Source organism: Gymnoscopelus braueri (assembly GCF_963280865.1).
Source record: "Gymnoscopelus braueri genome assembly, chromosome: 17".
Taxonomy (NCBI): domain Eukaryota; kingdom Metazoa; phylum Chordata; class Actinopteri; order Myctophiformes; family Myctophidae; genus Gymnoscopelus; species Gymnoscopelus braueri.
Genome location: NC_137617.1, coordinates 46,317,063 through 46,340,186, shown reverse-complemented (window position 1 = coordinate 46,340,186; position 23,124 = coordinate 46,317,063). Strand labels below are relative to the sequence as shown.

At 43.3% G+C, this 23,124-nt stretch overlaps 1 protein-coding gene across 1 annotated transcript in view; it reads left to right on the top strand.

The window, feature by feature from the left end:
• The window catches only part of LOC308105181 (glutamate receptor ionotropic, NMDA 2C-like), a gene marked incomplete at both ends in the record, with an annotated part of 118,547 nt that overhangs the window by 18,892 nt on the left and 76,531 nt on the right, over nt 1–23,124 (top strand). Inside the window, 4 exons of the mRNA XM_080455817.1 lie at nt 8,899–8,964; nt 10,434–10,622; nt 13,501–13,841; nt 14,907–15,021. Of these exons, the coding sequence (XP_080311943.1) occupies nt 8,899–8,964; nt 10,434–10,622; nt 13,501–13,841; nt 14,907–15,021 (711 nt within the window). The remainder of the gene's footprint in view (nt 1–8,898; nt 8,965–10,433; nt 10,623–13,500; nt 13,842–14,906; nt 15,022–23,124) is intronic.

Genomic DNA, 23,124 nt, shown 5'->3' with positions numbered 1-23,124 from the left:
CTTTGCATAATACGCCTGCAAGGTGGAGTCTGAAGAGGTGAGTCTTCAGATTACGGCGGAAGATTGGGAGTGAGTCTGCATGCAGTTCTAATTGCAATGGGGAGTTCCATAGTTTGTAAGCCAGAAGGGAGAAGAGTCTTGGACGTGTGCAGCGATGTCCAGGATGTTTCTTGACAGCTTCCCTGTGTTAGCTCATCTGAGTGAGCGGGGAGGAGGGGTTGTGGGGTTGGATCAGGCTTTGAAGATATGGGGGTGCCATGCTTTTGGTTGATTTGCTTGCTCAGTGTTTTGTACTCTGTGCGGGCAGTAACTAGTAGGCCAATGGAGGGAGCGGAGAAGGGGGGAGACATGAGAACATTTTGTCTGGTTGAAGACCAGACGGACCATTCTGGATCATTTGGAAAGAGGCTTAAAGGGAAACTTCGCCGATTTTGCTGCCCATAAGTGTCAAATTACGTTTCCGCAGCTCTCACCTTATGTCCGCACTACATGACTGCAGGTGACCTACAGGTGTAGTTCAGATCCAAACCAACCCCGATAGCTCAAAGGACCGGCCCCGAAGGTGTCACCGTAACATTGTCAACCTTCTTTCCCCACTCGACCACTCCCATTAGCTACCTCACATGTACTAACCTCGCATCACCAGTCTTTCCACCTCGGAGGAAACATGTACTATCATGGCGTCTGCAAACATATCAGAGTTATACTTTAGTACCCGGACCCACACGCAGCTATGCGGACAGTGAGGAGCAACAACCCGTCGGGGATGTTTCCTAGTGGAACTGACAGAATGTACACGGACCGTGGACGGTGGACGCTTGTCTCTCGAGTAAGTAAACATGCTGTAAAGTTGCCACTATCACTATAATCTCATGTTGTATCCCTCGGTAGACTAAACTAGCTTGTGGAGCCGTGGCGTGAACGGAACGTTTGTTAGTGTTGACTTTGCCTGTAGTCACGGAACCCCATGTCTTTTTTTTTTGGGAACATGACTGTCATGGCGGAACTTCAACCTGGTTTTGGCACTTTCTCCATTCACAACCCTTTCATCTACATAAACGTTCATATTTCAAATATAAAGTTCTTACCCCGTGGCCACAGATGTTACAATTGGAATCGGATGGGTCTAAGTACCCGTATCTTCCGTATTTTTCAATAAAAAAACATTTAAATCCAAATGGTGGCCATTTTCTCTTAGATGTATAATGTATCAGAGTGCAATATACATCCCAACCGATAGGGTCGCGTAATTGAAAGCATAAGGAGAAAATGGCCACCGATTGGATTAAAATGCTTTTTATTAAACAATACGGAAGATACTGGTACTTAGACCCACCTGATTCAAATTGTAACATCCGTGGCATGAGGTCAGCACTTTATATTTGAAATATGAACGTTTATGTAGATGTAAGGTTCATGACATGTAGAAAGTGCAAACACCAGGTTGAAGCTCCGCCATGCCTGACATGTTTCAGAGCTACTCAGTACATAGACTGCCCCAACCCTCCTGATTTCTTGTATAGAGGGGCGGGTGTATAGAGCCGGCGAGAGATTGCGCCTGATCCTAATTGGTTCACCGATCTGTCCGTCAACCCCCGCCCCGTTAACACAACATTACGAGCGACGCCCACTGCACTCTGGTTGGTTGGGAAATGAAACACTTCCTCATACCGAGTCCACCGACTCGCTGGGCCAGGCTTTTATTTTTTAGCAAAACTAAACAATAAAAGCCTGGAGATCGAGGCTACTCAGTACATGACGACGTCAGGTCCCGAAAATAGCAGATCTACAAGCTCACAACGCGTCGCGGACTCGACACTTTGTGAGCTTGTAGGTATGCTATTTTTGGTGCGCATGCAACTAAGAATAAATTAGGTATCACGTCGGATGATATCCATGTAAACTAAATCTAATCTAATGTGTTCTTTCCAATGACAGGACAGAAAGTTGGCATCAGCCTGCAAAAATGAAGGAACTGCAGATGAAGACCTGGGACACTACAGCCATATTTTTTTCTTCTAAATAAAACGGTTACATTTACACACTGCTTGCTCTACTCATTGGTATATTCTACATTGTGTAAGCATTTATAATGACAAAATGTATTTACACCCAATTCTATAAGGGTTCTTTTGAACTGTTTCATGATAGGAGATGGTCTTTCATTTGGCAGAATGGTACATAATTACATGACTGTAAGCATTACAGATATAATAGTGAAAAACTCTTGTACATTATGTTAGTATTTACTTCTACATGTAATCATATTTTTTCTGGGGACCCCAGCACATTGGATTCAACTTTACTAGTCTTAGATACAATAGGCTATAGTAAAATCTAATATTATCCATATACACCAATTGAAAGCATGAAACGGTCTCATTGAACATTAGCATGTCATTCTAAAGTAATGCCCATGTTTTCTATAAGTTTAGTCCAAAGAATATAACTGGAAATGACAGTGAAACATTATGCTCTCAGAGATAAGGAGTCACACATGACATGAGTATGAAACGTTTTGTTTTATTATTATATTGTTGTTGACTATGCTGCATCTCCATGGATGTCCCGACTCCCAAGTAGAAGATGGACGTCACGTCACCAGCACCGGACTGTCTACATGGTGGGATGGAATGTAGAAAAAAAAATTGATGCACACGCGTGCGCGCACACAGACACACACGTTTAGTGTTACTATGCTAATTTATACATGATATATTTAGTTTACTATAATATACAATCAAATCAATACAGAACACAATACAACAGCAGCCAAGACTATAGTTTCACCTTGCTGGCGCAACAAAGACACGGTGATGATGATACTGACATCCTGGTATATAGCAAACTTGCAATGGGTAGGCCTACTGGTCCAACTGTACTGGTTCAACAGAGGCAGATTTCACGTGGTCCAAGAAAGAACATGGCTTCGATGTCGTGTTTTGTGATCCAAAGGTAGACAAAAAAGTCGGAAAAGTTGTAACATTCATCATTCTAAAGCATTCAGTGTTGCCAGATCTTGTGAGAGAAATAAGCAACCAGGTATATGAAAACAAGCCCAAAAGAAAATACCTGTGCCAAGAGCACTTGAAACCTAGACATGGGTTATTTGAAAATTGCCGATCTACAAGCTCACAACGCGTAACGATGTGACGCAGTGTGAGCTTGTATAGATCTGCTATTTTCCAAAAAATCTTGAGGGGAAAAAAGTGCAAAATGTGGAATATTTTTTTAACATTTTAACAACACATTTTTGGTAGGGTCTCCCTGGCAAATATGTTGGCGCGCAGTGCACAGATGAGGGTCCGTGGAAAAGTACATGAACATGTTTGAGAACCACTGGTTTAAACAACAATCAAAACATTTGGAAACGAGCCCAAATATCAACTACATTTTAGAAACCAGCCGCTTATAATAAGCAGACATGGCAACACTGGCCAATGTGCTGTTTGTTGATGTTGTTGTAGTGAGAACTGGGAGGGGAAAGTTACAATGTAGACCACGCCCCCACGCAGCCTCCTCCCCACAAGGAAGTGCAGTGCCACAAAGCATTGTGGTCATTGTAGTAATGCAGCCAAACCCCAGTCATCCAGTCAAAGTCAAGACTTCTTCTTTTTTTGGGCCATAGGGTGCAAATTTGAAATTTTGCTACTGTTATCTACTATATTATAATAGATAATTAATATATATATTATTAACATTGAGTGACTGCAAGTTCTTCCAGGGGTGTAATGCTCCTTTAAGTGCACATGCCGGGACGCCAGTAAGGAGAGAGTTTTGATTGATTGAGTACTTTATTAACAGTTTGCAGAGACAAGGCATGGTGGCACAGATTTATACAAACATAATGCCATCTTAGAGTGGTTCACACTCAGCTTTATTGTAACATCACAGGTTTACAGAAGTAAAAAAAGTGGGTGAAATGTGTTCATGTGCAATGTTCTATAATGTTGCTCTATAGTGGTTCCATTTGTAATCTCAGAGTTACAGACACGTAGGGGTCTGTTTGGTTCCCAACCATCAATCATTTGACTGGGGACCCCCTGGAGCCCCCTCAAGGACCCCTGGGGATCCCCGGAACTCACCCACTTTGAGAACCACCGCTGTAGAGTAACTATCAGCCAGCCTATATCTTTTCCTAATTTTCACTCACTTCACTTCACTCACGCACGCGTGCACACACACACACACACACACACACACACACACACACACACACACACACACACACACACACACACACACACACACACACACACACACACACACACACACACACACACACACACTCTGCAGTCTGTGCCTTAATAGTTTTGGGCCAGCCCCTTCCTGTCTAGATAGTAGATATATAAGACAGACAGACAGACAGACAGACAGACAGTCAGTCAGTCAGTCAGTCAGTCAGTCAGTCAGTCTTTGAAGTGTCATATAATTCCCATCATTCGGCAAATAAGCCAACGGTGAAAACTGGTGTTCACTTTGATGAAAAGTTGTTTCTTTTTTAGTATAGAAATTGATAGTTTTACAGTATGTTGCACATAATAATGTGTGTTTGTCACAAGATGCCAGTGGGCACACTGACGTTCTCTGTCACCTGTGTTTCAATGGCACTCAGTCCCAGCTGTGGAAAGCAACGAAGCACATTTAGGGCATGTACAGGATATTTGGTCCGATTATGCTGCCTTTTTTGGCGCTCGCCGACAAAACCTCCCGATCAGACGCAGATCGGCCTTTGATCGGCGAGATAATGCTCGCTGTGTGTGAAAGGCTCTGCGAGAGGACCTGGCCGTGGCTGGTTAGATATTCAGCTCTGTCGCAGGCTGGAATTCAGACAATATCATGCAGTATGAAAGGAGCTGAGACCACTCTGCGAGCAGATGCACGCCACAGCCGATGAGAGGACATTACAGCAGCCACCGTGGCTAGGAGAGCATCACTGGACCTGACCAAACAGCAACAAACAGACCCTCCCCCCCCCCCCGCAATATTACCGTCCAGTCCTGTTGAGAGAGAGAGAGAGAGAGAGAGAGAGAGTCGCGCAAATATCACGGAAGACGTCGGTTAAAATGAATTGGAATAAAACCAATGGAATGTATTGGGTGGGTCTGGATAGCATCCTAGTGAACTATCCTACAGTGTGTGACCCCTTGTCGGCGACCAATCTATAGTGTGAAAACCACAACTATATATGACAGACGATTTCAAGAAATAGTAGTGTGTAATGCTTCACGATCAGATGACTCCTTGACCACTTTAAAAGTCCTACAGTGTGTACCTGCCCTTACTCAAGTACTGCTAAGCAGTGGTTCTCATACCTTTTCATGCCAAGGACCCCCAAATTGATATGTGTTTGGCCGTGGACCCCCATCTGAAGATGTCTTGTGCCAGGGAACCCCAGAAGAGAATATTTGTGTAAACATTTTTACACCCCCTGGAACCCACCCCGGAGTTCCTCAGGGGTCTATACTAGTGTATTTTCTATTTTTTTGTTTTGTTATTGTGGGGAAAGCTTTCGCTCAAAATAGCTGATCGACAAGCTCACGACAAGCTCACGACGCGTTGCAACACTGTTTAACCGCTCCGTTTAAGTGGTTAAACAGAGTGTTTCTACATTGTGCTAATGGTAGTTTTAAATAAATGGTATTTAAATAATAAATAAATCAGTGTACTTCTACCACCTCTTCTGAGTCCACAGCTGGTTCCAGGAGATCATAAACGTGTTTTAAAGTCAAGCCCTCGTGTGTTTAAGCGCCACGGCCGCTGCCACGTCATTTGGAGGGCGTCTATGAACTGTCCGATGACATTTTGCAAGTCGTTGCAGATATTTACGAGGACTTTATAGCACTTTCATAAAACGGATATTGGCAGCAGTGGAGCACAGAGGACATTGTCCACTCTGTGGAATGGACATTGGAGCTGGGCTTGGTGTCCCTCCATAATCTCTCAGTCCGGTTCAGTTACGATTCAGTCTGCAGTGATTCAACGCCGTACGGCATGTGATGCCAAAAAGAAACTTCAAGAACACCAATGATCCATACCCCCCCCCCCCCCCCTGAAACTTTTAGGGCACAGCCAGCCACACAGACGTGCCTGTGTTTCAATTCTGTGTTTCAATCCTGTGTTTCAAACCTGTGTTTTCAACCCTGTGTTTTCAATCCTGTGTTTCAATCCTGTGTTTCAACCTGTGTTTCAAACCTGTTTTCAATCCTGTGTTTTAACCCTGTGTTTTCCATCCTGTGTTATCCATCCTGTGTTTCAACCTGTGTTTCAACCTGTGTTTCAAACCTATGTTTTCAATCCTATGTTTTAACCATGTGTTTTCAATCCTGTGTTTCAATCCTATGTTTTCAAACATGTGTTTCAATCCTATGTTTTCAATCCTATGTTTTCAAACATGTGTTTCAATCCTGTGTTTCAAACCTATGTTTTCAAACCTGTGTTTTAACCCTGTGTTTTAACCCTGTGTTTTCAAACCTGTGTTTCAATTCTATGTTTTCAAACATGTTTTTCAATCCTGTGTTTCAATCCTATGTTTTCAAGCCTATGTTTTCAAACATGCGTTTCAATCCTGTGTTTCAAACCTATGTTTTCAAGCCTGTGTTTCAATCCTGTGTTTCAATCCTATATTTTCAAGCCTGTGTTTCAATCCTGTGTTTCCATGGAGGCTCATATTAGAGCAGCCGAGTCTAACATTATTAACTCATTCAGTGCCATTAACATGTAGCACGTCCATTTTCCAAAGCTGTTCCAAGACGCGAAGCGACTCGTTTTGAGCTTGTAGATCAGCTATTTTTGAATTTGAATCCTGAAAAGTAATACTTTTGGACAGAAATGATAGAGAAGTGTTCTACCAACTGAACTGTACCAGGAAGCACATGGCTGCAAAGAGAAGATCTCTTAGATTATTAGAGTTCTTCTCTGTGCCATACAAGATTGGTGCTGGTTCACAAATGACTCAAAACTGTAATATACCAACAATTTCCAGTGAGTGTGAATGAACATGGTTTTAAAGAGAGTAAAAGGGTGCAGATGAGAATAGCTGCACAAATTGGCGTCGTTTAACAGTGGCAACAGTTTGTGTTGCGTGTGATTTCACATCAGAGGATATAAGATGATGCACTGTGTTCACAATGACTGTAGACGTCAAGAGAGAAAGAAGAGAGAGAGAGACAGACAGACAGACAGACAGACAGACAGACAGACAGACAGACAGATGTTGCGTTGGACTGTTTCCAAAGCAGGAGGACCAAAGCGAGTATATCATGCTGCTGTAGCAGTGAGGAACAACCTCTATTTCTTTGGAGGCTTAGATGGAGAGACCGACCACCCCATGGAACAGATGGATGTCCATGTCTTCAACACGGTGTCTTTATGCTGGAGGAAGTTACCTCCAGTGGCACCTGGAAGAGGAAAACGCCACCTTGAGGTTCCCTCCAAGCGCTCCGGCCACTCAGCTGTGCTGATAGAAGATACAGTCCACATCTGGGGAGGGTGCTGGAGAGAGGAGTACTACAACGTGCTTTATGGATTTGATGTCGACACCCACAGATGGTTGAAACCCAGGGTTTCTGGGACTGTTTCAGAGGAGAGGTTCTACCACTCAGCCTGTGTGTTGGAGAAGGTCATGTTTATCTATGGAGGATACAAGAAGCAGTCTAGAGGTACTAATGATGACATGTACAAGTTGGACACCATCACAATGGTCTGGACTTTAATTAACACCAGAGGAACTCCACCACCTGGTTCATCATATCACTCTGCCACCATCATCGGGACAAAGATGTTTGTATTTGGCGGATGGGGGGGTTGGGACTACAACACCATCAGAGTGTTTGACACAATGACCAACTGCTGGCTGAACACACCTTCTGCACAGCTTCCTCCAGAAAGATGCTCGTGTTACTCAGCTTTTGCCTACAACGGAGAGCTGTACATATTTGGTGGCTTCAACTTAAAACAGACCTTCAATGATCTGTGGAGATTCAGTCCAGAGACCTTCTCCTGGAAGAAGGTTGAGCCCAAGGGGAAAAGCCCGTGTCCAATGCGTGGCACGCGGTGTTGCATGATGGGAGATCGTATCATCCTCTTTGGAGGACGCAAACACCACACAGTCTCCACACCCTCTGATGACCTGTACATCTTAGAGTTAAGTCCTAGTCTTAAGACACTATGTAAGCTAGCAGTTATTCAGTACGATCTGGAGCGGTCTGGACTCCCACACAACATCAGGTGGGAACTGGTAGCCATGACAACCAACAACAACAACATAATAATAAATAATATGAGTGTTTCAATCGATTGATTGAACATTACAATAAAAACATGATATGAAAATGCACGTGGCCAACCCATCGGACCACTTATCACATTGATTGCCTAGATCGAATTAACTCGTTTTCAAATTTTTGGGGGAAAATTCCACAAGGGGCGATCTAACACAGCTTTGGAATGATCGATCGTCTCTCAGAGAAGAAAAATGTGGATGTGACGTCATTCCAAAAAACGTCACTTCCATCCGCCCCAAGGATGGGATTTTCAGAAAAAAACGGTTGTTTTCAGCGGACCAAAGCTCCAAAATGTCGGATCGTGGTTGGAAACTTGTCGTTCCCATGGATACACAGATCCTTCTGCCTAGCCACAGGAACGTTTTCCGTGTTTTTTTTTTACACAATGTCGGTTCCACGGCGTTTCAAATATCATCGAAATGAGGTAATTATACGTCGGCACGGGGATAGAAAACTATGTTTAAAACCTTGGCAATCAATGTGTTAAGTGGTCGGATGGGTGGGCCGGCCGCAAACTTTTTTGAGATTTTCAAGTGGGCCCAGATCCAGAAGAGGTTTGAGAACCACTGCATCACTGCATCATGTTGTCTGTTTGTCTTCTGTCTTGTGTTAGGATGAGGGCTCCACCTTCCTACAGATGGGAGCTTCTCTGGAGCAACAGATCGTCTGCATGTTCAAGGTACAGTTACACAACACCAGTGGTGGAACAAGTACTTACATTTTGTACTTAAGTACAAGTATCAATACTGCAATGTAGAAATACTCCGTTACAAGTATTTACTTGAGTAAAAGTGCAAAAGTATTTGCATAAAACATGTACTTAAAGTACCAAAAGTAAAAGTCAAAACTCATTCTGCAGAATATCCCATTTCACATGTTTTCAACAAAAAAACAAGAACAAAATGACAAAAGTCATATTCTACCAAGTGCTCTGTGTGTGTGTGTGTGTGTGTGTGTGTGTGTTTGTTTTCATAGACCTGATTACTTGTTTTTGGGATTGCTTGTTTCTCACCAAACCTGGCAACACAATATGCGACGGTAAACGCTAATAATGTTTTTTCATATAAGTGGTGGCAACATTTTTAGACACCAACACGGGACTTCCCAACAATAGCGAAGATTGAAGTCAGTGTGAACATGGCCAAATAATAACATAAATAGCCAAACTAATGGTCTAATGAAGCACGCTAAGATTTAGGCTAACTGTGTTGCCTGAGGCAGCAGTGCAACTTGCACTGTCTGTAACTGTTGCAGTGTGAATGAGGGGAGCGGAGGGCGGTTACTGCGGAGGACGGCCCGTCTCCCCATTGGCTTAAAGGAGTGAAGGACAGCCATGACAGCCAATGATGAATAGGTGGCGACTAGGTGTCGACTAGGTGTCGAATGATGATGATTAGTCTGACTGTTTGTAGACTCAGGCGCTCTTCGAGCACCTGGTAAAAATCTTGGTAGCATTTGCTCTTATATGATTATAAAGGATCATGGCCAGATTACAATGCCTTATAAGTGTGTGTATAATGCGTTATACACATGGGATGCATAGCAAGCAGTGGTGGAAAGTAACTAAGTACATTTACTTAAGTACTGTACTTAAATACAATTCTGAGGTATTTGTACTTTACTTGAGTATTTCCAATTTCCAATACTTTTACTTCTACTCCACTACATCTCAGAGGCAAATATTGTACTTTTACTCCACTACATTTACTTGAAAACTTTAGTTACTAGTTACTTTTCAGATATAAATTATGATATAATGAAACATACATTAACCACTTTAGCCCTATTTTATACCTAGGCTATTTGAAAATAGCAGATCTACAAGCTCACAACGCGTCGCATCGCGACGCGTTGTGAGCCTGTAGATCGGCTATTTTCAAATATTTAGTACTTTTACTTTTGGTACTTTAAGTACATTTTGATGCCAATACTTTTGTACTTTTACTAAAGTAAATTTTTAATTCTGGACTTTTACTTGTAACAGAGTATTTTTATATTGCAGTATTGGTACTTTTACTTAAGTAAAGAATTTGAGTACTTTTTCCACCACTGATAGCAAGTGCTACCGAAATCTTTTGAAAAAAAGCAGATCTACAAGCTGCGTCGCGACACATTCGTGAGCATCTTCTTCTCCTCCTCCTCCTCCAGATCATGGAGGAGTATGATTGGGGAGAGTTTGTGCTCATCACCAGCTTCCTGCCGGGCTACGATGTGTTCGTGGACCTGGTGGACTCCTACACGGACACCTCCTACTTCCAGTGGAAGCTCCAGGACATCCTGTCACTGGAGATGTCTGTGGGGACCAATGACGCCCGCACCAAACGCATGCTGCAGCAGGTATAGGACAGGGGTGTGATGCAACTTTGACGATGGAGAGGGCCACCAGGGTTGCTTGCCAGATCTGCTTATTATAATTTCCCCGCAAGATTCGATTTGAAAATAGCCGATCTACAAGCTCACAACGCGTCGCATCGCGACGCGTTGTGAGCTTGTAGATCGGCTATTTTCAAATAGCTGATGTACATTTTAACTCTTTGACTGCGGACGACGCGATAACGCGTCAAGTGCTACTTTGTCCAGTTGGCCGTCGACGCGCTCGACGCGCTGGACGCGCGTTCATTGTTTAATCTCTGATTGCGCTATGCTGCTTAATATTCAATGTTATTCTCGAGTTCCACTTACTTCACGGACATCTGCATCCGGTTTCATGGCCTGGATTCCGTTTCCGGTTTTTGATTTTTTTCCCCAGTCATTTTCGTCCAAAATAGGTAAATAAACGGGTTTTCACACGGTATAACGGACAAACGGACAGCTTCTCTTCTATAATCTATGGTCTGGGTGACGATCAGTCATCGCCGTCGTGTATCACAACGTAATTTTCGCTGATCAAAACAATCTGGGTGACGTCACATCCGTTTTCATGTTTTTCCTTGTCTAATCTATCAAGTAGGGTGAGAGAGACCCAACGACATGATCAAGCTGTCATGTGCTGCTCCCTAGTGGCGGATTTGTGCTGGGTCTTTACATTATGTGTCCTTAAATTATTTTCATGAGAAAAATTCAAAATATAAAAATAAAAAAACACGAAAATTGCTGGCACTGGGGGAGTACTTTATGAAAATACTCTGGCAGTCAAAGAGTTAAAGTACTCATGTGGCCCATAGTCACTTCTTTTGGGATGGTTTTCCTAGACCTGGTTGCTTGTTTCTCTCACAGAATCTGGCAACACAGAGGGCCACTATATTTCCACACTCACTCCAGAGGGGCCACATTACTGTTGGGCAGACACCTCTTATCTCCGTATTTTTTTCATAAATTAATGCTGTACTTGGCCATTCTATGTCACACAAAAGTAGCAAAAATAGCCGATCTACAAGCTGAAAACGCGTCGCAACGCAACGCGTTTTGAGCTTGTAGATCTGCTATTTTTTGCTGTTTTTGAATTAGAATCCTGAAAACGAACATTTTTATTTAATTTCAAATGCGTTTAGTTATACTTTATGAACTTAAATACAAATATATTGGACTGCTTTAAATGGAGATCATAGAATTTTGATACTAGTCACTAAGCTACTAGTATAGACTGAAGTAATTCAAGCGGGGTCATGTTTGCATGTTTGGAATTGTAAACAGCTGAAATCAATAATATATCAGTGTTCCCATATTAACCTGCGGGCCGCATTAAGTGAAGGCGGGGGGCCGCATGTGGCCCCCCGGGGCCGCCAGTTGCCCATGTATGAGGTAGGAGGACTGTGCCAGTGTTCATTTTGAAGACTAAAACTATGGCGGACAATGTTGGTTGAAACTTTTTTTTTTTTTTTAGATATTGTTTTGGGCTTTTTATTTTTAATGCCTTTATTTGACAGGAAGTGGAGAGAGAGATGGGGGGGGGGGGGTGACACACAGCAAAGGTCGTCGGGTCGGGAGTCGAACCCGCGACACGCTGTCAAGCTGGATTACCAGCATATGTGGTATGCGCCTGGACCGCTAGGCCAGCGGGCGCTCCCTTTACTACCTTTTTTTCACTGAGAAAAACTGAATAAAAACTAAGCTATGATGCTAAAGACTAAATATATTGACGACTTCGTCAACACATAAAAACTAGACTAAAATGTCAGGGAGGGACTAGTGGAGGACTAAGACATGTTTGGCTGCGCTGCGACGAAAATAGCCGATCCTCGTGAGCTTGTAGATCGGCTATTATCCGCATGGAGCCAAGTATAAATCAGGCATTACGGCCTGCTGAGATAAAAAAAAACATTTCAAATGACTGAAATATGACTCAAACTAAATGGAATTGCATTCAAAAGACTATTGACTAAAATGACTAAAAATAAATCTGTGAAAATGAACACTGGATTGGTCCGATATATTTTACGCTTGCTCAAAGATGTTTAAAAAAGTCATCACTCCCAACCCCATGTGTGCACTATTTGGCTTTGCACCAGAGACCCGTTCTATACAAGGCAAAGCACATGTAATCATAGCCTTTACATATCTGCTCGCGAGGAGACTTAAATCCTCCTTTCATGGAAGCAACACTCTCCACCTAGCTTTAGCAGGTGGATTAAAGAGACTATGTATTTCTTGAAACTTAGAGAAAATCAAATACTCACGTAACCCATTAAGACCGGGAACGCATCTGTGTGTCATTTTTAGATGTCTTTGGCTATTCAAAAATAGCAGATCTACAAGCTCGTAGCGCGGCACTGTTTAAAGCGAACATTTGTAAAACATTTAGTTCCAGGAACCCCCAGAAGCAAAGCTTAGATTTACAAATGTCCGCCAATTGTTTTTAATTTAAATCTAATATTTGCACAACCTTTCATGATTTTTCAAAAATAGCAGATCTGCAAGCTCATATGAGCTTGTAGATCTGCTACTTTTGAATAGCCCAACGGAATCTAAAAATGACGTTGCCGGTCTTAAAGGGTCAAAGGGTCTGTTCAGAAATTCAGGGAGATTTGGACCCCCTTCCTTGACTATTACGAGAGTTTACAGGTGCCGCTTGATGATGATGGAGCATTAGCAAAAGGTTTTTCCCAAAAACATTTGTGAATTTTACATAAGATCATTGTTTCAACAACATGTATATAATGTATATTTTATTATATTTTTTATTTTTATTGTTACAGATTTGTATTTGTATGAAAAAAAATGTTAAAGAGAAGAAAAAATAAAAAAATAACACTGGATTGAAACTGGTGTTTTGTAGGTGGACGCCCAAGTCCTGATGGCGTACTGCTCCCACGAGGAGGCCCAGTATCTGTTCCGCCAGGCGGGCGACGTGGGCCTGCTGGGCCCGGGTTACATCTGGATCCTCCCCAGCCTGGCGGTGGGCAACCCCGACAGCCCTCCGCCGGTCAGCTTCCCCGTGGGCGTGATCGGCGCCATCACGGACCACTGGAGGACCAGCCTCCGCCAGCGGGTCAGGGAAGGCGTGGCCATCGTGGCGAAAGGGGCGGAGAGCTTCAAGAAGAGCCACGGGTTCGTCCCCGAGGGACACGGCGACTGCGGTGTGCAGGCCAAGCCCTCCGGCAACAGCACTCTGTTCAAGTGAGTACGAGTGCTGATGTATTGGCTTGAAAAGTATACGTAAAGTACCTAAAGTAGGTTTTAAAAAAATGGTTTTCAAAATGTCTCAAAATATTTCAAAAAAGCTGAGATCATAGAGAAGAATGACACAGTGGTGGAAAAAGTACTCCAATATTTTACTTAAAGGGATAGTTCACCCCAAAAAATTGCCTTTTTTTCTATCGACCCCATGGAGTCTTGAATTGTATATGTTTTAGTTTTTGTCGCATTTCTAAGCCAATAATTTGATGACCAGGTAGGCAGCGGTTCCGGTAGGAGACACAAAGCAGACTCTTTGTGTCTCCTACCGGAACCGCTGCCGTTCATCAAATTATTGGCTTAGAAATGCGAAAAAACTAAAAAATATCCATGAATTCAAGTTTCCATGAGGTGACTAATCGATAGGAAAAAAAAGTCATTTTGGGGGCGAACTATCCCTTTAAGTAAAAGTATCAGTAACACAATAAAGAAATACATTCAGTGCTGTGTCACTGAAGTGTCACTGTGTCACTGTGTTACTGGTTCAGTGACACAGTGACACTGTGTTCAGTAATCTCTCAAGACAGATTCAGAGCTCCGCAGCTGAACGGTCAGAAACTACCGTTACAACCTGTAGAGTTTATTAGTAGGAATGAAAACAAAGACGCACCACAGGAAGAGGAGGGCTGAAGGCGAGTGAACGGGCCGACATCCGGTCTCTACACGCGATCGCGGGCGGTGCCCCCAGAGGCAAAAATAAATAAATACAAATATTTCTATTCTTTTTTTGCCGATGGGTTCCCAGATTGCTGGTTCAGTGACACAGTGTCACTGTGATGACCCACTGATGAAGACCCACGTGGGTCGAAACGTTGTTATTCTCTCTTTCTACTGGGAGCTAAGAACAGTGTGTGGACTTCCCTTCCCTCCCTTCAGTTTACGTATTTTTGTTCAGTACCTGTACATTTGAGTTGTTTAGGGATGTGCGTGCTTCCCCTTTAGACTCTATTTGTGTGTGTGTGTGTGTGTGTGTGTGTGTGTGTGTGTGTGTGTGTGTGTGTGTTGCAGACACATGGTGAACGTGACGTGGGAGAGGAAGGAGCTGTGGTTCAACAGTCAGGGCTTCCTGGCCAACCCCTCCATGGTCATCATCGCTCTGGACCGCGACAGGATCTGGGACAAGGTACTGTCTGCAACCAACTGTTTATCAGTGGTTTTAAAGTAACTAAGTACATGTACTCAAGTTGAACACGGCAAGAGTGGGGACGGCTTTGATGTGAGGTGGGAGTGAGTTCCAAAGGGAGGGGGCTGACACTGAGAAATCCCCGTCACCCCAGGTGTGTTTGTTTGTTTGTTTTTTTGGGGGATGTCCAGGAGGTTGGCGTGGCGTTGGACGAGGTCAGAGAGGTAGCGGGGGGGGGGGCCTGGTTATTGAGGGCCTTGTAGGTGGTGATGAGTATTTTGAAATCTATTCTGTGTTTTAAAGGAGAGATCCGGACATTTTAATTGTTATCTTTGATGTGTCGTTAGTCACTCACCGACGTAGAAAGTGGCGTTGAGTTTTTCCAGCGATTCCCCTGTCGTCATTTTTTTGACCCCCTCCGTTGTCATAATGGGAGCGCGTGCATGAGTGAAATTTGTCTATTATAACCGATGCAAAGTTATTTTTTTCTCTACTACTACTCATTGTAGAGTCTCATGATACTCAAACATGCACTGAAAGTCCCTGAGAAGCTAACGCTAATGCCGAACGAGCTAACGCTGGTTGCTTGTTTCTCTCCCAGAACCTGGCAACTCGGTGTTGCCAGGGAGAGAAATAAGCAGACAGCGTTAGCTCGTATATAAACGGTTTTGCAAAAAGTTACGCGGAGTGCCAAAACCGTATTGAAACGGTTTTGGTGTCTTTTTGTTTTTTTCCGTTTTTTTCCACACGGGTGGGGCTAGAGCAGCTCTGGGAGTACCCATTGTGAACCGGAGAAGGATAGGCCAGATGGATCACCGGAAAAACAAACATGGCTCCCCATCCGCTTCCTGTCTATTTCCTTCTTTAAAACGTCTGTATCTCCGAATCTGTTTCCGGTGGGGAAAACCGGTCATCGCGCGCGTGTGAAATGTTAACATTTCACTCGCGAGTGAAATGTTATCGTTCCAGGATGTAGACAGGGTCATCGCGCTACATGAATGGATGCTTTTTTTTACGTGGATTTGCTCGTCGTGGAGTCTAGAGCTTGCTGGCACCCACGGTAAGTTGTTATTAAAAAATCCCGGCACCCAATGTGTTAACTGGGAGCCAGTGAAGGTTGTGGAGGACTGGGGTGATGTGGTCTCTGGATGGGGTTCTGGTGAGGAGGAGGGCAGCAGAGTTTTGCACATATTGAAGTTTCTTGAGAAAGTCAGTATATGGATTAGATTTTTGCAATGTTTTCTTTATTGGAAGAAACATGACTGGATCACTTTGTTAGCATGCAACTCTAAGTTCAGATGTTGATCAAAGAAGTTTTTTTTTTGTGGCAGGTTTTACATTTGCTGACCTGCAGTTTTCTGGAAGAAAAAACTGAATGTTACTTCTCCATGTTTAGCTCTGATTCCTGGTCCTGATCTGATGACCTGAAAGGTCTGGCTGATTCATAACATAGCAGAAGATCCACAATGCATGTTTGGCCCTATAAATCATTCAGTGTTTTTTTACAAACCAGAATTGATCAAAAATATATTCTTTGATGCTATACTGTACATGGAGTCCCAGTGGAGCAGCAGCGTTCTGAATGTTTCTGTTTGAATGTGTTTTAGGGAGAAGCTGTAAAGACACCGTTACAGTGAAACAGTCTGCTGACGTTTTTTTTTTTTCAAATCCTGCTGAGACATAATATCGTCTCTATCAAGTGGAAACCTCATATGTCCAAAACTGTTTCAAATTCAAAAGCAGCAAAAGCTGCAAATCGACAAGCTCAATAGGCGTTCGCTTTGTGCCGCGTTTCGAGCTTGTAGATCTTCTACTTGTGATGCTATTGTGTGACGCTGTAGTATGATCAAGTTGGGTGTTGATTTACAAAAAGTTAGAATATGGAGATAAGAGGTTTCTGCCCGACAACAACAATTTGTCCTTTAACCCATTACAACCGGGAAAAGCATCAAGTGTCATTTTAGATTTTAATCACTTTGACCATTATTTTATACTTTGGCTATTCAAAAAGAGCAGATATACAAGTTCATAGCGCGTCATCTGCTATTTTTGAAAAATCGTGAAAGTTTGTGCAAATCTTTGAATATATATATAGTTTTTTTAAGCGATCATTTTTAACTCAAATCATTGCTTCTGGAATAAAATATTTTGAGACCAAATACATATAATTTTGTGGGAAACATTTTTGAGAACAAAAAAAAACAAACATAACATCTTAATGGGTTAATCCCTGATATATTCATAAAGCAGTCTGGACTTTATAATTGGCTTAATGTGGATGTTAAGATTCAGGTCTGAGTCCATGACTACACCAACATTTCTGACTCTGTTTTTTTTTTACTTTACTGATAGAAGCTGAGCGCTGACTTTTAATCATCTCAACTCAATGTGCAGTGATTTGCACTGGTTTTGCTGATTTTGTTTACAGTTTAACCCATTAAGACCTGGAACTGTGTCATTTTTAGATTTGAGCTAAAAAGCATTATTTTACACTTTGGGCTATTCAAAAATAGCAGATATACAAGCTCATAGCGCGGCACCGAGTGCCGCGCTACGAGCTTGTAGATCTGCTATTTTTGAAAAATCTTGAAAATTGGTGCAAATCTTTGAATATATGTTGTTTAAAGCAAACATTTTTAACTCAAATCTTTGCTTCAGGGGGTCCCTGGAACAAAACATTTTGAGATGGGGGTCCGCGGGCAAATACATATAATTTTGGGGGTCCTTGACATGAAAAAGATTGAGCACCACTGATATAGAAACATACGTTTTTCAAAATACTGTTGAGATTTAGGAGACATGTAGAACCGGCTTCAGGTCTCAATGGGTTAATAAACAACATCCATGTGGTTGCACTTTTACACTCTTCTGGTTCTTACCGATAGTTGGAGTAGGCCTACCCCTGCACAGCTGATTTGCATTAGTGTGTACAGGACAATTGGCCACTTGTCTACATTACATTGTTAGGCAAGAAGCAATGATCTCCACCTACAGTATGTACTTACATTACAAAAGGAGTGTCAATGAGCGGAGTCTGTCTGCTACGCGGAGTACTGGTACTTTTGTGCTATGGAAACCGGAGATATTCTGGGTGCTTGGCCATGCGAGCCTTTGCGAGGCCAAAAGGTGCAGTGCGGGGCTGGGCTGGGCTGCCAGTTGAAACGGGACAATAGGGGTCAAAATGGACCCTTACAGGTCTGTTAACACATTGACTGCCAATGATGTACCGTAAATTTCGGACTATAAGCCGCAACTTTTTTCCCATTTTTCGACCCTGCGGCTTATATAACGGTGCGACTTATCTATGGATTTTTACAGCTAACGGCCACTAGGGGACCTCCTAAATCTATGGATTTTACACCCGCGGCTTATAGTCCAGTGCGGCTTATATATGTACAAATCATTCAATTTAGCTGCTGCGGCTTATAGTGCGAAAATTACGGTAATATTACGTCATCTGGTGTTTTCTCTTTTGTGATTACGCTAGAGGGCGCTCTTCGCCGACCCATGAATGATGCCTTGACTTCGAAAGGATCCACCCGGAAATGACGTCATCTAAAACCTTTTCACCCAGTCCGCTACGATGTTATCAGATTTATAAAAAATACATTTATCTCGGATCTTATTCTTTTCCCAGATTGTGTCTTGGTGAAAACGAACTCTATCCAACTGCCGATAACTACAGAACGGACGATCGCGGTTACAATGTGTTTTCGGTTTTTTTTTGGTGGAAAGAAGAGAGACTCGTCTTTCCACCAAGACGTTTGTTAACATCCAAAAAAAAATAATATGTGGATCGTCAAAAAGACTCAAAATAAGGTAAAACCTCTGGCAGTGGCGGATTAATTAATTAATTAATACCTGCCAATTAATGTGTTTTTGAACATTTGAACACTGTCAGAGTTAAAATGACACTTGAGGAGTTTACAGTGTACATTGGGCTCCCAGAGATTAAACAAAGGGGGAAAACATCTATTAAACGTAGGGCTTCTTGAAATGAAATAAAAGGACTGTGAATCACTGGGCTAGACTCCTGCAAAGCCATAACGTAAAAAAGAAACACAACACTGACAGGTGGCTGATGAAAGCTCCCACTACCAAATGAGAAACCCCTAAAGGAGAGGTAGAAATGATTCATCCCCGTAATTGCCGTCATTGTCTGTCCCATCAGCGTGATTCAGGGGACGCAGAGGGACACAGAGGGACGTCCATAGCACTGTCTGTCTGCGGTGCGTATGTCCCTCCCTGTCGCACGTCACTGCAGGCTGGAAACCAACCTAGTGGTGGACAGCCAAGTACATCTACTTGAGTACTGCACTTGTAACCAAGTAAATCTACTTGAGTACTGCACTTGTAACCAAGTACATCTACTGGAGTGCTGTACTTAAGTACATTGAGAATTTGAATAGCAGATCTATCTACACGCCTTTTAGAAGCTTTTATTGAGTATATGCATAGCAGATCTACAAGCTCACAATGTGAGCTTGTAGATCTGCAATTTTTTTTAAAATATAAATATAAAATGTTTTAATACAGCAATACAATCATGTTAAAATAAAATGTGCATTGTAATTTGTACCTTAAAATCTTATGTTTTTAACCAAGTACTACGGTACTTTAACTGAAGTACACATTGGACAGAGCTTTTAGTGGAGTATAATATCTGTCCAGAACAAACATTTGCAAATCCTTGAATATGTATATATTTTAAAGCAAACGTTTCTAACTCATAATTCGGAGGGCGATTGACCAAACGGTCTCAAATTTGGGATGTGTCTCTCATAAGACCCCTTGATGGAACGTGCCGAAAGTCAATTCGGGGGGACCTACGCTTTCCGAGAACAGGAAATACCTCACTCTTCTGGGAGGGGAGGTCCCCCGGCACAAAACGTTTTCAGATGGGGGTCCGCGGCCAGGAGAAAGAGAGAGACAGAGAAGAAGCGAGAGTGAGCGGCAGTGAGACGTAGACAGACAGTGGGCGGGGGGGGGGGGCAACGACGACAAAGTTAAATAAAAAATGACCCAGAAAAATGACAGTAAAAAGGACCGGGGGGGGGGGGGGGGGGGGGGGGTCAGATCCGAGGACACACACACACATGGGCAGAAAGACATACAGACAGACAGACAGAGGGGGGGGCCGGATGGCGGGCGATGCTGTTTAAGCCATTGAGACCTCTGAGGTTCCGATTCTACAAATGTCTTCTAAATCCCAACAGTTTTCTGAAAAACGTATGTTTCTATATCAGTGGTTCTCAAACTTTTTCATGTCAAGGACCCCCAAAATGACATGTATTTGGCCGCAGACCCCCATTGCAAAATATTTATTATATATATTTATATTTATTTTAGTTAAAAATGTTCACTTTAAAAATATATATATTCAAAGATTTGCACACATTTTCACGATAAAAAAAAAAAAAGCAGATCTACAAGCTCATAGCGCGGCACTCGGTGCCGCGCTATGAGCTTGTAGATCTGATATTTTTGAAAAGCCAAAGTGAAAATAATGCTTTTTTTTTTAGCTCGAATCAAAAAATGACACAGGTGCTTTTCCAGGTGATAATGGGTTAAAAAGCGCTTTCTTGACACTTCCATAAACCACAGGAGACAGCAGTTCTGAATGTCTGCACCCCCCCCCCAACACCCCCCCCCCCCCTGTCACCTGAGCTGAATAGAAACAGCCCCTCTAATCCTCTCAGCTTGGCAGCGCCGCGGGGGGAGAAAAGCAAAGCCTTTCTGCTCCTCTTCTTCTTCTCCTTCTTCTTCCTGAAGCATGAGGTTATACTTATAGCCGTGCGGGCGGGTGGTGTCGCTCGCCCCGGGAAAAATAGCCCTACAGATCTACAAGCTCTCACAAGGTGAGCTTGTAGATCTACCGGGGCTATTTCCGGGCCGACAACGGCGGCAGTGCAACTAAGTATATAAATCTCGGACACAAAGACGCCTGACAAGAAGGACTCATACTTCACTGTTTTGTTTGTGAACCAAAGCTATCGCGGCGAAACCCCCCGATGAGCTCAGCGGGACGCCCCCCGTCCCCCTCCCCCCTCCCCCCTTCCCCCCCCGGGCCATAAGCTCTGTGAAACCCCACCACTGAGAGTGCCTTCCAGGGGTTCCCTCTCGGTCGATGGTAACCCCCCCCCCCTCCCCCATGCATCCTTCCTCTAAAGGTATTTGTGTGATTTCCACTGCTGTCACGCAGGCTTCAGTTACAGACCGACTACCAGCGGTGGAAACAGTTTAGCCGACTACCCCCACCCCCCCCCCCCCCCCCACCCCCGAGTACTTGAATTAACCCGTTAAGACCTGTGCTTCCGATTCTACAAAATGTCTTCTAAATCCTGAAAACTGTTTCTTGAAAAAAAACTTGTGTTACTATGTCAGTGGTTCTCAAACTTTTTCATGTCAAGGAACCCCAAAATGTATTATGTATTTGGCCACGGACCCCCCCATCTCAAAATATTTTGTTCCAGAAACCCCCCCCCCCCCAGAAGCAAAGATTTGAGTTACAAATGTTTATATTCAAGATTTGCACTAAAATGTTCAAGATTTTTCAAAAAATAGTACATCTACAAGCTCATAGCGCGGCACTCGGTGCCGCGCTATGAGCTTGTAGATCTGCTATTTTTTTAATAGCCAAAGTGTAAAATAATGCTTTTTTAGCTCAAATAAAAAAAATGACACAGGCGCGTCCCAGGTCTTAATGGGTTAAAGTACAGATACGGCCCGGTCGGGTATTGACCCTGGGTTATGGGGGGGTGATAAAAATGTGCTGATTGGTCAACTGACCTATCGGCGCCGACTAACGTCGTTATTATCCATTTTCTTGCATGTTCTGCCTTTTTTTGTTGTTGTCGTTGAGAGTGTAGGGAGAGAGAATAGCCACGCGAGACAAGACTGAGAATTAGATTCAAACCCGGGTAAATAGCAGATCTACAAGCTCATAGCGCGGCACTCGATGCCGGGTAAATAGCAGATCTGCAAGCTCATAGCGCGGCATGCCTCGATGCCGCGCTATGAGCTTGTATATCTGCTATTTTTTGAATAGCCAAAGTTAAAGTTGTTAAGGTGATTGCTTGACACTATATTAACTACTTGTGCTGATGGGGGACCCCCTGGTACCCACCCAAGGACCCCCTGGGGGTCCCCCGGAGCCCACTTTGAGAACCAATGGTGCAGGGAGACCGGAAACCGCCGAGGTCAGAGAGAGGACAGCCAATGCGAGACTAAAGACTGAGAACTGGATTCAATCCCGACTGCCTGAGTCACCAGGCTCATACCATAAACTAATCCTTTTTACAGGATATTCTTCTACTATCCTACTATCCTCCTACAGCAGGGGGGGGGGTCCAACAGGGGGTCCGGGGAACAACTAGGGGGTCCTCAGAGTTACTACAGGGGGGGCGGGCCAGCAAATCTTTGTGTGAAAGGACAACATTAACCACTTGAACCCTATCGTCCCTATTCTGAGGAAAACCTTTGCCAAAAAAAATCTAATCTGTTCAAAAACAGAAACAAGCTCACAAGGCGTTGTGGATGGTTTATTGGGCCATGGTGGTAATGCAGGCTCCACTTGTGGCTTGCTTGAATGACCCTCCTTAACCCATTAAGACCTGAAGCCGATTCTCCATGTCTCCTAAATCCCAACAGTATTCTGAAAAACGTATGTTTCTATATCAGTGGTGCTCAAACATTTTCATGTCAAGGACCCCAAAATGATATGCATTTGGCTGCGGACCCCCATCTCAAAATATTTTGTTCCAGGGGGTCCCAGAAGCAAAGATTTGAGTTAAAAATGTTCGCTTTAAAAAAATATTTATTCAAAGATTTGCACACATTTTCACGATCTAAAAAAAATAGCAGATCTACAAGCTCGTAGCGCGGCACTAGGCCTTATCTTGCACACCGCCTAGACCTTTCAGGCATTTTGTTATGTATAGTTCTCTGTAGCAAATAGAAATAATTAGCAGTATGAATCCACATCTTTGGTGGTGGATCTGATCTGGCTTGTGTCACTGTCTTGTGATCCCTCACTGTGAGAACAGGTGTCAGTCTGTTTAGAGCTTTTTAAGTCTGTTTGTTTGGCCTGTGTTCACAGCCCTG